Here is a 14,274-nt window from a genome sequence, read left to right on the forward strand (position 1 = left end):
GGTTTGGATTCTTTTTTTCCCCACGCGTTTCCATGATGAGCGGTGTGCTGGCACCTCAGCACCTTGGCCTCATGCTCTGCAGCTCTACGCTGAGTTTTGAAACCCAACTCCTTGCCCTGCACAGAGCTACCAGCACAAATGCTGGCCACAAAAGAGCAGAGAAAGCCGTGGCTCTGCTCGGGAGCCGAGGGCAGCTGGGCAGATGGGGGCAGGCTCGTCAAATTGCCCCCCGAAACCTTGGAAACGCTCAGGCACGGCTGCACCTACAGGCCTGGGAGCAATTTTGCCATCTGGGTGAAATATGACTCCGTTTTAAAAGATGAGCCATTCCCGCAGAGCTGTAGGACCTAACAATTAAGGTTTAATATTGGCAGTGTGGGTGCCCCAAATCTTTTGGGAGAGCTTAATTGCAGCCTCTTGGAAGTGGCTGGCTGCAAGCAGCGTGCGCAGCCTGCGTCCCGGCGGCTGCAGGAGGATTTTCGTGCCACCTAATACTGCTCGGTGGAGTGATTCAGGCCTGGGGGGTGATTCACAGGAGCACTGATATCCACCCTCCTTTGCCAAACTCGTCTTGTCCAGGGGATGGGGAGGGGACACAGCCTCCCTTGCCTCAGCACTGGCCCTTCAGGCGCACTGCGCTTTCCCCGTTACAAATACTCCGTTGTTCTAAGCTGTGGTTCGTTTCTGTTGAAGAAGACTGCTGCTGCTGCTTCAGAGCTTCACGGGCTACGCAGAAAACCTGCTCAGCGAGCGAGCCATCCCCCCGGCGCGGGCAGTGGGACCCTGCATGTCCGCGGGGCTGACGGCGAGGAGGTACTGGTGCAGCATGCTGAAACTGGGGGCCTTCTACCAGCAGCTCCTGGCCGAGGTGGGACATTTGGGTGCCCTGACGCCCCACGAGCTGAGTGCAGGGGTCACAGAAATGGCCCTTGCCTCACCCCCCCATGATTTGGACCGTGCTGAGGTCGTGGTCCTTCTTGGGGACGCCCCGTGACACCTGCAGTGGCCATGCCTGTTGTGCTCCTGGCTCATGACCCTCCGAGTGCTGGCCCGTGTGTCGGACAGGACACATCTGTCCCACACTGTCCCCTCCCGGCCTGAGTCCTTTCCCTCCTCTAACCACCGCTCCCAGCCGTGCCGCTGGATCCATCCTCTTCCAGGCATCCACCAGGATCTCAGGATGGGGGAGCTTGGCTGCCTTTATTGCTCGGAGGAATATTCTCCTCCTGCCAACATGCTGCCCCTGCAGCTCTGCCGACCCCACTGTTTGTGGGGCTGAGTTGGCTCAAATCAGTGAAATAATTTGTGGTAAAAAACACTACACCCCTCCCCTGCCTTTTTTTTCTTTTTTTTCCTTCCCCAAAAATGATCCCTTTCGTGGCAAAGTCTCACAATAATTCATCTGGCATAACCAGGAGGCAGCGCGGGAGGTGGGAAGGAAGGGACGGTCACAAGAAGGGGAACTGGGGAGCAGGTTTCACTGCCAAGGCTTTCTGTCATGAAACCACAGCTCCGGTAGTGGTGGCTGGAAAGCTGCCTGGCAGCTTACAAAAATTCAGTTCCCCTGTACCCCACATCAGGGGGTGGGAAGCAAATTCGTTTTGCTTGTTAGCCATGTGCTTTGGTTGTAATGCAGCACAGTAAACAGGGAACCCGAGCGCTTGGTAGCTGTCCTCCTCCAACCTCTGGGAACTTCTCTCCTCCCAAGAGAAGGGCTTGCTGCCCTCGTAGCCCCTTGGCTGCGCTAATGCCCTGTCCCCACGCTTCACACCCCTGTATTTGGGCTCTTATGGATCATTCGCAGCCTACTGTTTGATCTGGGCCCTGTTTTTGTTCTGTGCTCTCTCCACCAGAAGAAGGCTTGCAGGAAGGAGGTCCCCACGCTGCAACCCACTTCCCAGGCTGGAAAACCTGAGAAGGAGCACCCAAAACACTGCTTGCCTGACGTTTTGGAGTTAAGAACTTCCACAGAAGTTGCCCAGTCCACTTCTCTGTGCCCGTCATTGCGTGCCCGTGTACCAGGCGGCGGCGCCTCGGGCAGCTCCCTGCCCAGGGCTGCCTGCAGCACGGCTGAGAGCAGCCGCAGCATCCCCACGCAGACAACTGGGTCGTCTCTGGGGCCCTGCGACACCTGCGCCAGCGCCCAGACCAGCCTCCACGAGGTCGGCAAAGCCATCACCAGCATCTGCCAGAGCCAGAACATCCCCTCAGCTCTGAGCAGATTCCAGGAGATGGTGGAGGAGAGCACAGGGAGAAGGACCCTCTCTGCAACGGACATGAGCTACTGGGCCTTGGAGCAGAGCAAGGACCTCTCCCGTATCAGCAAACACCTCCAGATGCTGCTGCAGCAGGTCAACCCTCTGAAGTCTCAGCTGGAAGAGTCAGAGAAACAGAAGGACAAGCTGCGGAAACAGGTTGGGGACTTTTCCCGGTTGCTTCAGGCGGAGAAGGAGACCCAAGCACAGCAGAAGAAGGAGGCTGAGCAGAACCTGGAAGTAAAGAACAATGAGTATTTAAAGGCTGTAGCCAGGCTGGAGCGGGACAAGGATGACCTACGGAGAGGTACAGTGCTGTTCCCAGCATCCCCTCCCAGGCCTGTGGGTATTTGCAGGAGAAGCATGCAGTCCGTGGTCAAATCTTGGTCCCACCACCATGAGTAGGGCTTTTGCCACTCATTTTGGTAGGCGCCGGGGCTGTTCCCCGCTGTGAGACTAACCCCAGACAGCGGGAGCTGGTTGTCCACATCCTCTCACTGCCTCCTCCCTGCTGAAGCACAGCACGATACAATCACTGGATGAAAAATGCTTTGGCGTGGCTGTTTGCTGCCTCCTTGTTTTAGTTTCTTTGAGGAGCTGTTTAATTAGTAGAGTTTTTGTGCTGATTTAGGAGCTGCTCTGCTGGAAGAGCGACTCTCCACCTTAAAGGAGGAGCTGGCTGCAAAGCAGGCTGCTGTGCAGGAGCTGGGTAAGGACCCCTGGGGCTCATCCAGCTGGCACATCTCTCCCCCAGCCTCGCTCCGATCTCACGAGTGTTTTACACCCATGTAACTCCTGGCTCCCCCAGAATCGGTCGGGTGTAGTGCTGCTGGGAATGGTGGGGAGGATGAGCCTCCGTCACTGCAGTGCCGAAACATTGCCCAGCACCAGAGTGGGCTCGTGCTGGTGGAGATTCAGGGGGTCGCAGCCCTCCCGTCAGAGCTGCTTCCCCCTCACCAGGGCCTGTGGAGGGTGTGGGGCCCCTTCAAGCCACCCTATCTGGGAGCTTCTCCCCCTCCTGCTGAGCCTGGGCCAAAGGTGCTGTGTCTCCCCAGAGGTGACCAAGACGACCTTGCTGGAGGAGATGAGGACCACAATGGTGGCCAGGAGCCGGGTGCTGGAGCTGGAGGAGAAGGTGCAGCTGCTCACCGGCCAGCGGGAGAGCCTGGGCCAGGAGCTGAGCACCACCACCACCCAGCTGGAGAAGGAGAAGGCCAAAGTGGAGAGCATGCTGAGGCACCAGGAGGTATGGCCGGGCCCACCGCTGCCCACCCTGCCCCGCTCCGGGCACGCTGTGGGAGTGGGCTGGGCTCAGGCCGGCTCTTTCACACCCCGGCCTTAAGCCGGGGTGTAGGAGGGGATGGTACGGAGATTCCACTCGTGGTGCTGGGCCCCGAGGAGCTCACCCTCCGTCTGCGCTAGCGCTGCATGGCTTTCGCCGAGCCCTCCTTTTCCCGCACCCCTTCTCTGCCCTCTCAGCCGCTGCCACAGCCCCTTGTCATCGTGGGTGCTGCTGCCCGGTGTAAGGGCGGCGGTGAGCGGGTGCAGCAGCAGCCCCACGCAGGCTCGCCTGCCCTGTACAGTCCCTGCAGGCCAAGCAGAGGGCCCTGCTGCAGCAGCTCGACAGCCTGGACCAGGAGCGCGAGGAGCTGCAAGCCAGCCTGGGAGAGGCCGAGGAGGACAAGGCCAGGCTGGCAGAGCAGCTGGAGGAGAGCCGGGAGCGGAGCGGGCAACAGCTACAGGCACAGCAGGTCAGGGCTGGCAGCCAGCATGCATCTGGGGGGGCTGCCAGGAGCGGGGCTCCCTGGGGAGCAGCTGGTGTGGGACACAGCTGTGCCACGGGGGTGTCAGGAGCCACCCGCTGTCCCGTCTCCCACCCGTAGCCAAAGTTTTCCCAGGAGGGGGACTCTGGGACTTGGTGTGACATTGCCACGTGGCCATCTCCTCCCGGGACCCCCTGGGGAAGACCCCTCTCCTGCCCGGACGAGTCTCTGCTGCTTTGCCCCGCGGCCAAGGCAGGGGGGAGCAGCAGGAAGCAGCAACTCGGGCTTCTCCCGTGTCTCCCAACGTTCCTGTTCCTGGTCACGCACCGTATTGTGCGTGTCCAGGAACATCCTTGGTGCTGTTGCTTCCAACTCACACAGGGACCTTACAACTGAGACCCTGCAATTCGTCACACTGCTGTGGGACATCCTTATCGCATAAGGGAAGGGCGGGAGCTTTCCTTGGGGATCCGAGTACTCCCGTGGGAATCCCCAGACTGTACCGTCCCGAGGTTTGGGAGAGCGCTCTGCAAACCTCAACAACCTCTCTGCTGTGCCATGCAGGAGCTGCTGGACACGCTGCGGCGGGAGAAGCTGAGCCTGGAGCAGTCTGTCTCGGCACTGCAGGCGAATGTCTCCAAGCTGGAGGAGCAGGCGCGGGAGCTGAAGGAGCGGGAGAGGCTCCTGGTGTTCTTCCCCGAGCTCCACGTCCCCACTGAGATGCAGTTTGAGAGTAAGGGAGAGGGCAGTGGGCAGCAGCACCTGCTTTTGCCGCAGCGGGCTTGTGCCTTTGGGGTCTCCTAGAGCTTGCAGGGGATCCTGCCGGCCCCGGACACACCAGCGTTATTTGCACAACGCAGTTTGTCCCACTAATAGCCAGGAAGGGCTCAGTCCATGGGCTGTGCTAAGCCGCTACCATCTTTCCACACCTCCCTGCCGGGGTGCTGTTCGTCCCACTTCCAGGCCAGGAAGTAAAGCAGGGCCAGGGCATGGGCAGAGCTTTTGTCTGCCCTCGCGGTTTCAGCTGGCACGGTTTTGGGTCCCAGCTGCCACCTCCCGGGCTGTGCTGGTGCTCCCTGGTTGGGGCAGTTGGCGCAGGCTCCTTTCCAGCGGGCAGACACCCTGCTTGGGAGGGAGGAGGGCCGCTGCCAACACCTCCGAGCAGGCAGGCGGCAGCGGCCTGAGCTCTGGCTCCTGCCGCGAGGACGTCGTATTTTGTTTGCAGGCACCGGGAGCTTGACCGAGGACATGGAGAAGCAGCTGCAGGCCAACAGCATCCGGATTGGCGTGCTGGAGCAGGAGAACGCGCGGCTCAGGTCTGCGCTAGCCAAAGTGAAAGCGGCTGCTGAGCAGGGCGTGCTGAAGGTGAGGCTGCACCCAAGCCAGGGCGAGCTGGGTGCTGCCGGGGAGAGGGGTGCACGTGCCAGCGGGGTGCTGCGTACCCCAAGACCACCCCATGGCCCCTGGCACTGTCCCACATCCTCTGTGGACTGGTTCCCTGGTTGCATACCCTTGCGGAAGAGGCTCCAGGGAGCAAAAGGCTGTGGGGCTCCTCGCACAACACCCCCTGCGACTCGGCAGCTGCTTCCCCAGCCTGCACGGGGCCGAGCTGGACAAAGCTGCTTCCAGAAGGGCATGAAGCTGGGCGGGGGCTGTGATCCTTCGCAGGATCAGGTCCCAGGGCCTGATCCTGCCTTCAGGAGCCCATCTTGGCCTCAAGGCAGCTGAACCGGGTGCTCCTACCTGATGCTTTCCAAACCAGAGCGGCCAAGCTGATGCTGGAGCACTGCAGCGTGCTCGCAGCTGCCGGTGGCCAGACCCAGACCTGCTCTGGCACGTCCCCTGTGCCGGGCTGCAGCCAGGGGCAGCACGCCAGGGTCACTCGCTCCCTGGGATTGAATGGCATGGGCAGGGCAGCGCTGGGGCTTGTGCTAACCCTTTGTCAGCTGCTGCTGGCGCAAGTCTTCCCTGCCTGGTGTGGGCGGCACGCGGCTGCAGACCCAGCCGGGGACGGGGGCTGCTGCGACGCCCTTCCCCGGGGGTCAGTCGCTGTGGCTCAGCCCTGTTAGGTTTAGACCAGCTCCGTGGTTTTGGGGTGTGCCCACCCCGGGAGGGCCAGGGCCCGGCCTCCTGTGTCACCGGGAGGTCAGTCTGGTTTAACTGGTGTTGGCAGGGAAAGCTGCTTGGCCGAGGTGCCCGGGGCTGGTTCCCAGCTCCTTTACATCGGCCCCGCCACGGCCGTTGTACCACTGTGCCACTGCCACCAGCTCAGCGGTGACGGCCGCCCAGGGCAGAGGCCGAAGGGCGTGACTGGAGCTGAGCGTAGGGGGAAGTCTCACCCCCTCTTCTGTTCCCCAGCTCGTCCCGCAGACCCAGCTGCGGTCTCAGCTCAGCAGCCAGCACAGTGGGGAGGCTGACGGGCAGGATGCAGGGTGAGTAGGAACCCAGAGGAAGGGGCTGGGGAGCTTCCCTCTTCTTCCTCCCCTCTAACCGCTCCCACCACCCGCAGGCGGCCGAGCAGCCGAGGCAGCAGGGATAGCACAGGGACGCACGGACACGCAGGCGAGGCCCGGCAGCGAGCTCCCAGCAGCCAGCGGCCAAAGCCGCTCTCAGCACAGCCTGCGTGCAAAGCCGGACCCTGCCTCTCGCTCCCGGCTGAGGGCCTGGTGCTCAGCCCCCCTGAGCCAAGAGGGAGAGGCAGAACACCCCACCTCTCCTCTCACCGCACCAGTGGCCACCGCAAATAAACGCTCATGGGACTAACGCAGAAACGAAGCGTTCAGCAGGCAGCCACCTGCCCTGCCCCAGAGGACCTCGTTACCCGTTCTTTGTGCATCACAAAGGCGTGTTCCCTTGGGAAACCCGGTCTCCCTGCCTGTCCCGTTGAGCCCGCACGCAGCGGGCGTAGGAAGCCTGGGGAGACGGTGCTGGCAGCAGCTCCGCCACGGCTCAGCTACCAGCCGCTCTCCGGCTGTTGCTTCGCTTTGTTTTCTACAGGACTGCGGCACCGAACGGGTCTGTGCAGTTTCCCCTGTTGTCCCTCTCTGTTGGGCAACGCTGTAGTTTGTGGTAAAACCGAGGGCGATGGCGCAGAGGGCTGGGCTGGCATGTCCCCTTCACTTCTCCCTCTGCACAGCAGCCCCGGGAGAAGCCCTGCTGCAGGAACCAGGCTGGGCCCGGCTTTCCTCAGCTGGCAGCCAGGGGACTGACCCCGCACACGGACGAGGAGCCCTTGGAGGGGGGGTGGGGGGAATGCTTCCTGAGCGTGCGGAGCTGCCCCTGCAGTCAGCTGAGTGGGGCCAGGGACGTTTCCTGGGCACTGGAGCTCAGTCACCCACGGCTAAGCTGTTGCTGGAGTCCCCGGCACAGCTCTGACCGTGCCGTCAGCCGGACAATGCCTGGGCGCAGCACAAGTCAAGCTCACGCCAGGAACCGTTCCCAAGAGGCGACTGGGATGTGGCCATGCCGCTTTGAAGAGGAAGGCAGAGCTGGGCTGGGGATGAGAGGAGTCCGAGCCGCCCTCAGCTCGCCGGCACAGCCGCAGCCGGGGAAAGCAGCGCTGCCGGCAGCCACGAGCGCCCAGAGGCACCAGGGACCACCGAGCCGCCTGTGCAGGCTGGCCCCGAACAACCTCGCAAGCCTCGGAGGGCGGCGGGAGCCAAGTGACCCCAACACAAGACACGGCAGCCTGTCCTTGCTCTGTATTTAATGGAGACGGACGCGTGCGATGCTGCAGCCCAGCAGCCTCCGGCCGCCGCGTGGAACAGGAGCCGGTCAGGGCTCACGGCGAGTCCCCTGCCACTGCGGCACACCCGTGTTCGGTCAAAGAAGCCCTGTGTTCGATCTCTGCAGCTGACTCGTGCCGTCCTTCCTAATAAGTTAGTATAAATAAAGCGTTCGACCCCCCTGCCCTCCTGCAGCAACGCGGCAGGTTGCCCAGCAGCCCTGCCAGCTCCGTCCCCGGCCCTGGCACGGCTGCCACCCAAGGCACCCGCGCTGTGGAGGGGCTCACGCCGCAGCCAGGCAGCCCCGCCGGGCTCGGGGCGCAGCACGGCCCCCAGCCGGGCTCTGCCCACCCTGCTGCAGCCGCCAGCAAATGGGGGGGGAAAAAAAAAAAAAAAAAAAGAGATACCTAGAAAAATCACTATGAGCAGGGAAAGAGTGCAGCCAGGCCAGGGCCCTCCCTGCCTCCAGCCTCCGTGCTCCCACCCTGTTACACCCATGGGTGCCCCCGCAGCTTCCTTTCCCGGCACCCATTCCCCCAGCCCCCCGGCACTGGCCGTCTGGACCCCCCCCACCCCTCTATACTCACACCCAGCAGGGAGAGCCCTGAGATCCCTCACTCTCCCAACGGCCGGGCGCTGCGACGGGCACAGCCGCGCCAGCAGCGAGCGCCGCTTGCAGAGCACCCCCTGCCCCCCTCCCTCTCCCCGGAGCGGTGACGGGTCTGTCCCTGGAGCATGTCCGTCGGGCCAGCTAGCTCTCCGTGCAGCAGTTCCCTGGAAGGGAGAAGGATGGAGGGCCATCGCACGGGGAGCCTGGGGGGCATCGATTCCTCCCCAGCCCTCACCCCGGCACACACAGGCTCCCTGGTCACCGCGGGGGGCACGGCGGGGCTCCGGTGCGGCTCTCACCCAGGATGTTGCGCTTGCAGAGAGGGCAGGTCTGCTGCAGGAGGAGCCAGGGGTCCACGCAGTCCCGGTGAAACTCGTGGGAGCAGGGCAGCACCCGCAGCCACTGCGGGGAGGGAAGCAGACGGCAGACGTGAGCGGAACCGGGCGGGAGTACCGTGACCCCACGGTGGTGGCTGGGCCGCAGCCCTGCCTCCCTCACGCTGCCCGAAGGAGGGGGACGACCCTCCGCCACGCAGCTCCCTGGCAGGGACACCCCAGCCCTGGCAAGCGAGGGGAGGCTCAGCCCCGGGCAGCAAGGGGATGGCACGAGCACGGGTGGTCCCGAGCGGTGAGCAGGACGGGCTCCAGGCCTCCCAGTGCAGCACCGATCCCCCCAGTCCCTACCTGGCTCTTGTGGAACTGGTCCAAGCAGACGGCGCAGCTATCGATCTCGCAGGCCCGGCTCTGGAGTGGTTTGCCGGGATGGTACCGCCGGGTTTTCAGTGCCGACAGCTGCCGCCGAATGTGCTGCTTCAGGTCCAGCTGCGAAGGCAGAGCAGAGGGTCAGACCCCGGCCGCCGGTCTCCCTGGCGAGGAGCAGAGTGGAGATGTTCCCACCTCGGCATCCTGCTCCGACGGGTCTTGCCGCGACTGCCGCTGGGCCTGCACGATCACCCCAGTGCAGAGGAGCAGGGCGATCAGCAGGATGGTGTTCCACAGCTGCTGGAGATACTTCTGCAGGAACAGCGTGGGCTGGGCAGTCAGGGACCGGGGCAGGGGGCGAACCGGAGATCCCCGCTCTGCTCCCAGCCCCGCCATCGCCGCTGCCCCCGCGCCAGGAACCCCGGCTACGTGAGGAGCCCTCGCCAGCGCCGGCGCACGTACCTGGACCTGCGAGCTGTTCTCCCCCGTGCAGATGACCCCCTGCCACTCCCCATAGAGGCCCCCTCGGGAGAGGCCGCAGGTCGACCACAAGGTGAGGGTCACTCCCTGCAAGGCAGGAGATGGCATTGCCGATGGCCGCCGCGACAGCTCGCAGTGCTGCCCAAGGCTGGGGGGGCCCCGCCGCGCTGGGCGGATCACATGTGTCGAGGGGAGGAGGAGCCACAGGCAGCTGCCAGCTTGCCCCGCTCCCAGGGAGCAAGTCTTTGGGGAAACCAAGGCACCGACAGCTTCAACAGCCTTCGGGCATCTGGCTCCTGCTCCCTGCAGCTCAGCTTCCCCATCAGTCGGGGAAGTTTGGCTGGGCACAGCCATGCCCCTGCCCTCCCACCAGGAGAGGGAGGAGGAGGAGGAGGAAGAGGAGGAGGAGGACCTCCATACCAGGTTCTCCAGCAGCACCGCCTGATAGGTGATCTTCGCCGTAGCCCGGAGCCCCCTGCGAGCAAAAGGCGAGAAGAGCATCAATCCCGTGGGCACAGCAGGATCCGGCCCGCAGCACCCCAGCGCCAGGGAGCACCCCCTTCCCCGTGGGGACAGGCAGCCCACGCTGAGCCGCAGGCGAGCGGGGCCACCAGGGACAGAGGAACACGCAGGGGAGGCAGCAGCGAGACTCCCCCTTCCCAGCCGTGCCCAGCCCTCTGAGCGACCCTCCCAGTGCCGTGCCTCAGTTTCCCCATCTGCGACACCACAGCAGCAACACTGATTTACCACACAGAAGGAGGACTGAGGGGGTCCTAACGCCGTAGGCGGTGGGGATAAACACCGGCAAAGGCGGTGGAGATGCCGGTGTCGTGCTGATCATCAGCCGGTCTGGCTAATTTGTACTGAGAGTCCTAAAGGGCTTGGCCAAGGCCACTGTCAGTCCCTGCCACCGCGTGGGGACCCGTGGAAGGGCTCAGGCTCTGAGGAAGGTGGTGGACCCGACTCACACCCTCCACGGAAACACGTGTCTCAGCCACAGCTGGCCTCCGCACAGTGCAAGCTCGAAACCAGCCCAGCAAACGCGACGTGCTGTGGGAGAAGTCCCCCCAGGGCAGCCCCTGGCTGTCACAGCCAGGCAGGGGACCAGGCGCAGAGCTACAGTCTCGCCCAGCTCCCTCCCGCTGCCCCAGCCCGTACCGCAGCAGTGCTCCCAGCAGCTTGGTGACGTTGTCCGAGGACTGGATCACGATCACAGGCTTGGCGAGAAGCTGGGAAACGTCCAGCTGCACCGGAGAGGAAAGCAACTGCTGTCAGCGGGGCACGAGACCGGCTCGGGGACCCGCCGCCGGGACTCTCCTACCTCCCGGATGGCGTTCTGGTTCAGCGCCAGGATGAGCAGGGCCGACGCCCCCAGCACCAGGGCTCGCTTCATCTGCGGAGACAGAGGGCGCAGGCTCAGAGGGCAGGACAGACAGGAGGACGGGCAGCTGGGCCGTGCCCTCGTTCAGCTTCCGTCCCACTGCAGGGAGCAGGCAGCCCCCGGTGCCTCTCTGCCCTGGCTGAAGGGCAAGGAACCCAAGAGGGGCTGGCACTGCCCGGGAGGCCTGTCAGGGACGCCCCTGCCACCAAGCACAGGCCAGGATCCCCCACATCTGGCGCGGAGACGCCCCAGGAGGTGCCCTGCGGGCTTGTGACCAGCAAACACCATGGCAGCCCCTGGGCCAGACGGAGAGGGCCCCGGGCCGGGTGGAGAGTCACCTTACTGACGACGGCGGCGGTGAAGGACTCCTCCTTGGCACCCCGGGGGAGCTCGGCTGGCTCCTCGCCCACGGGCACCACGCCGATCCAGGTGTCGGCAGCGCCCAGCTCGGGCTCCGCGTCTCCCACCTGGGGGGCACGGCAGGGTCAGCGGGGGCGAGAGCCGGGATGGACGCCCGAGGCTCAGGGCACCCCCAAAGCACCCCCACAACCCCGGGTGCCCTGGGGAGCCGGGCACTGCGTGGGGACAGGGACAGCAGCTGGGGGGGGCACAAGGGGACAGGAGCTGGCCCCCGTTACCCCCCCATCCCCGCCTGCACCGCCCCTCTGCCGCTGGGCACCCCCGGCCAGCGGCACCCCCTCGCTGCCTGCCCCCACCTGTGCCCCCCAGTGCCCACTGCCTCCTGGAGCCCCCCCCTCCATGTCCCCCAGTGTCCCTAGCCTCCCTGCCAACCCCCAGTGCCCCCCAGTTCCTGCTGCTCCCCCCTCCCCATTCCCTCCCAGTGCCCACTGCCACCCCAATGCCCACCAGCCCCTCAATGTCTCCCAGCGCCCCCCAGTTCCCGCCACTCCCCCTTCCCATTCCCCCCAGTGCCCACAGCCCCCCACTCCCTCCCCCAATGCCCACAGCTCCCCCCATTACCCGCTGCCCCCCCCATGTCTCCCACTGCCCCCCAGTTCCCGTCGCTCCCCCCCACCATTCCCCCCCAGTGCCCACAGCCCCCCCACTCCCTCCCCCAATACCCACCGCTCCCCCATTCCCCCCCAGTGCCCCCCAGTTCCCGTCGCTCCCCCCCGCCGTTCCCTCCCCCGCGCCCCCAGCCCCCGGGTGCCCCCAGCCCCCCGGTGCCCGGCTCCCCCCAGTGCCCGGCTCCCCCCCCCGCGCCCCCCAGCCCCCCGGTGCCCGGCTCCCCCCCCCCGCGCCCCCAGCCCCCCGGTGCCCGGTTCCCCCCCGGTGCCCCCAGCCCCCCGGTGCCCGGCTCCCTCCGGTGCCCAGCTCCCCCCCCTCCGCGCCCCCAGCCCCCTCCAGCCCCCCCGGTGCCGGCGCTCACCAGCAGCAGGCGGCCGCGGATCTCCTCCTCCTCCTCCCGCGGGGCCCCTCGGCCCGGCCCGCCCCCCGCGCCCAGCACGGCACCGCGCAGCGTGTAGGAGCCGCCGGGCCCCGCGGCCGCCCCCGCCCCGCTCCCGGCCCCGCTCCCGGCCCCATCCCCCGGCCCGGGCCCGGCCACCGCCACCTCGACGCGGGCGGCGGGCGCCGGCCCCGGCCCGCCCCGGCAGAGCGCCAGCAGCGGCGCCAGCAGCGCGGCCCGCACCGCCGCCATCGCCGCGCCCCGCCCGCGGCGCCCCGCCCTGCGCCGCAGCGCCCCCTGCCGCCGCGGAGGACCCGCCGGGCCGCCGACCGCGGCCAAGGGGCGCCCGAGAGACCGGACCGGGATGGGGATGGGGACCGGGACGGGGACCGGGACGGGGACGGGGACGGGGATGGGGATGGGGACGGGGACGGGGACGGGGACGGGGACGGGGATGGGGATCGGGACGGGGACCGGGACCGGGACCAGGACGGGGACGGGGACGGGGACCGGGACCGGTATGGGGACGGGGATGGGGTGAGGACGGGGACGGGGACGGGGACCGGGACGGGGACCGGGACCGGGATGGGGACGGGGATGGGGTGAGGACGGGGACGGGGACGGGGCAGGGACCGAGACCGGGACCGGGACGGGGACGGGGATGGGGTGAGGACGGGGACGGGGACCGGGACGGGGACGAGGCAGGGACCGAGACCGGGACCGGGACGGGGACGGGCATGGGGACCGGGACCGGGATGGGGACGGGGACGGGGACGGAGACAGCGGGGACCGGGGCCGAGGCGGGGACAAGGGCCGGGACCGGGATGGGACAAGGACAGGGTTAGGGGCAGGGACAGGGACAGGGACCGGCACCGGGATGGCGATGGGGACAGGGACTGGCACTGGGACGAGGACGGGGACCGGGAGAGGCACCGGGAGAGGGAGAGGGACTGGGACGGGCAGCGGGACAGGGACAGGCACCGGCACCGAGACTGGGACCGGCACCAGGAGAGGAGCAGGGACAGGGATGGGCACCGGGACCAGGAAAGCGACTGGCACCAGGAGAGGGACAGGGACAGTGCCAGGCATGGGGACACAGCCCCCCACGGCCCCCCACGGCCCCCCAGGGCCCCGCTTCCCTGTGGACGCAGGGGCACACGGGGGTACCACAGGGACACGTGCGCACACGGGGACAGAGCCACGGGTGCACGGGGACATGCGCAGCCCTGCACACATGAGCACCCCCCATCCGCGCACCCCACGGCCGGCCATGGGCACACGCCGACACCCAAGTACCTCAAAATCCAACAGCCCCCCCCACCCGACACCCCTCAACCGTCCCCGTCCCGGCAGGTGCCAGGCAGCCCCACCGGTGCCACCGTCCCGGCCCCACTCCGGCCACGTGTGCCCGGCACATGTGCCGGCGGGGGGATTTGCCAGGAGGATTAGCTGCCACACGGGCCCCAGCGCTGACCTGCTTTTGGCAGGGGCCACACCGGGGACGGGGACTCGGTGCCGTGGCATCCCAGCTCCCACAGCTGCTGGATGCCCGCGGGATGGGTCTGAGTGTGTCCCTGGTGTCCCCCCCCATGTCCCCAGCCCTGTTGCAACCGCGGGGGTTTAATCGCAGGGCGGGCAGGGCCCCTGCGCCTGCAGCCGGAGCTGGTTTAACTGCACGGCAAAACATCCCCATTGCCGTGGGTTCGGCTGCGCCGTAAACAACAGCCTGGAAACCCGTCCGGCTCCGGGGCCGGGGCAGGAAAGGTGGTCACCGATGTGGGGTCCTGCGCGGCTTGGGTGGAAGAGCCCAAAATGGGAGCTTGGGGGGCTGCTGCCGTGAGCACTGCCCCACGGAGGGGACACGAACGTGGGACCTGCATCATGGGACACGCAGGGGATGTGAATGGCCCTGTGGAGCATCCATAAGTTCATGGGGTACGGATGGCTTCAT

The 14,274-nt window shown here is 66.4% G+C and overlaps 2 protein-coding genes across 2 annotated transcripts; one reads left to right on the forward strand and one right to left on the reverse strand.

Annotated features, from left to right (window-relative positions):
• Positions 1-787: 787 nt before the first annotated feature.
• On the forward strand, positions 788-8,460 carry LOC143167589 (coiled-coil domain-containing protein 157-like). The gene is made up of 9 exons (XM_076353166.1): positions 788-990; positions 1,805-2,562; positions 2,887-2,964; positions 3,311-3,501; positions 3,839-4,006; positions 4,583-4,751; positions 5,244-5,383; positions 6,377-6,450; positions 8,340-8,460. The coding sequence occupies exons 1-9, from the start codon at positions 788-790 to the stop codon at positions 8,458-8,460; spliced, it is 1,902 nt and encodes a 633-aa protein (XP_076209281.1).
• On the reverse strand, positions 8,340-12,575 carry RNF215 (ring finger protein 215). The gene is made up of 10 exons (XM_076352998.1): positions 12,306-12,575; positions 11,254-11,382; positions 10,856-10,927; positions 10,693-10,778; positions 9,955-10,009; positions 9,517-9,621; positions 9,250-9,366; positions 9,037-9,174; positions 8,653-8,755; positions 8,340-8,517 (listed from the first exon to the last, which is right to left on the reverse strand). The coding sequence occupies exons 1-10, from the start codon at positions 12,573-12,575 to the stop codon at positions 8,495-8,497; spliced, it is 1,098 nt and encodes a 365-aa protein (XP_076209113.1). The 3' UTR covers positions 8,340-8,494.
• Between the last annotated feature and the right edge of the window lie 1,699 nt (positions 12,576-14,274).

The sequence above is a fragment of the Aptenodytes patagonicus genome, chromosome 15 (genome assembly GCF_965638725.1).
Source record: "Aptenodytes patagonicus chromosome 15, bAptPat1.pri.cur, whole genome shotgun sequence".
Classification (NCBI taxonomy): domain Eukaryota; kingdom Metazoa; phylum Chordata; class Aves; order Sphenisciformes; family Spheniscidae; genus Aptenodytes; species Aptenodytes patagonicus.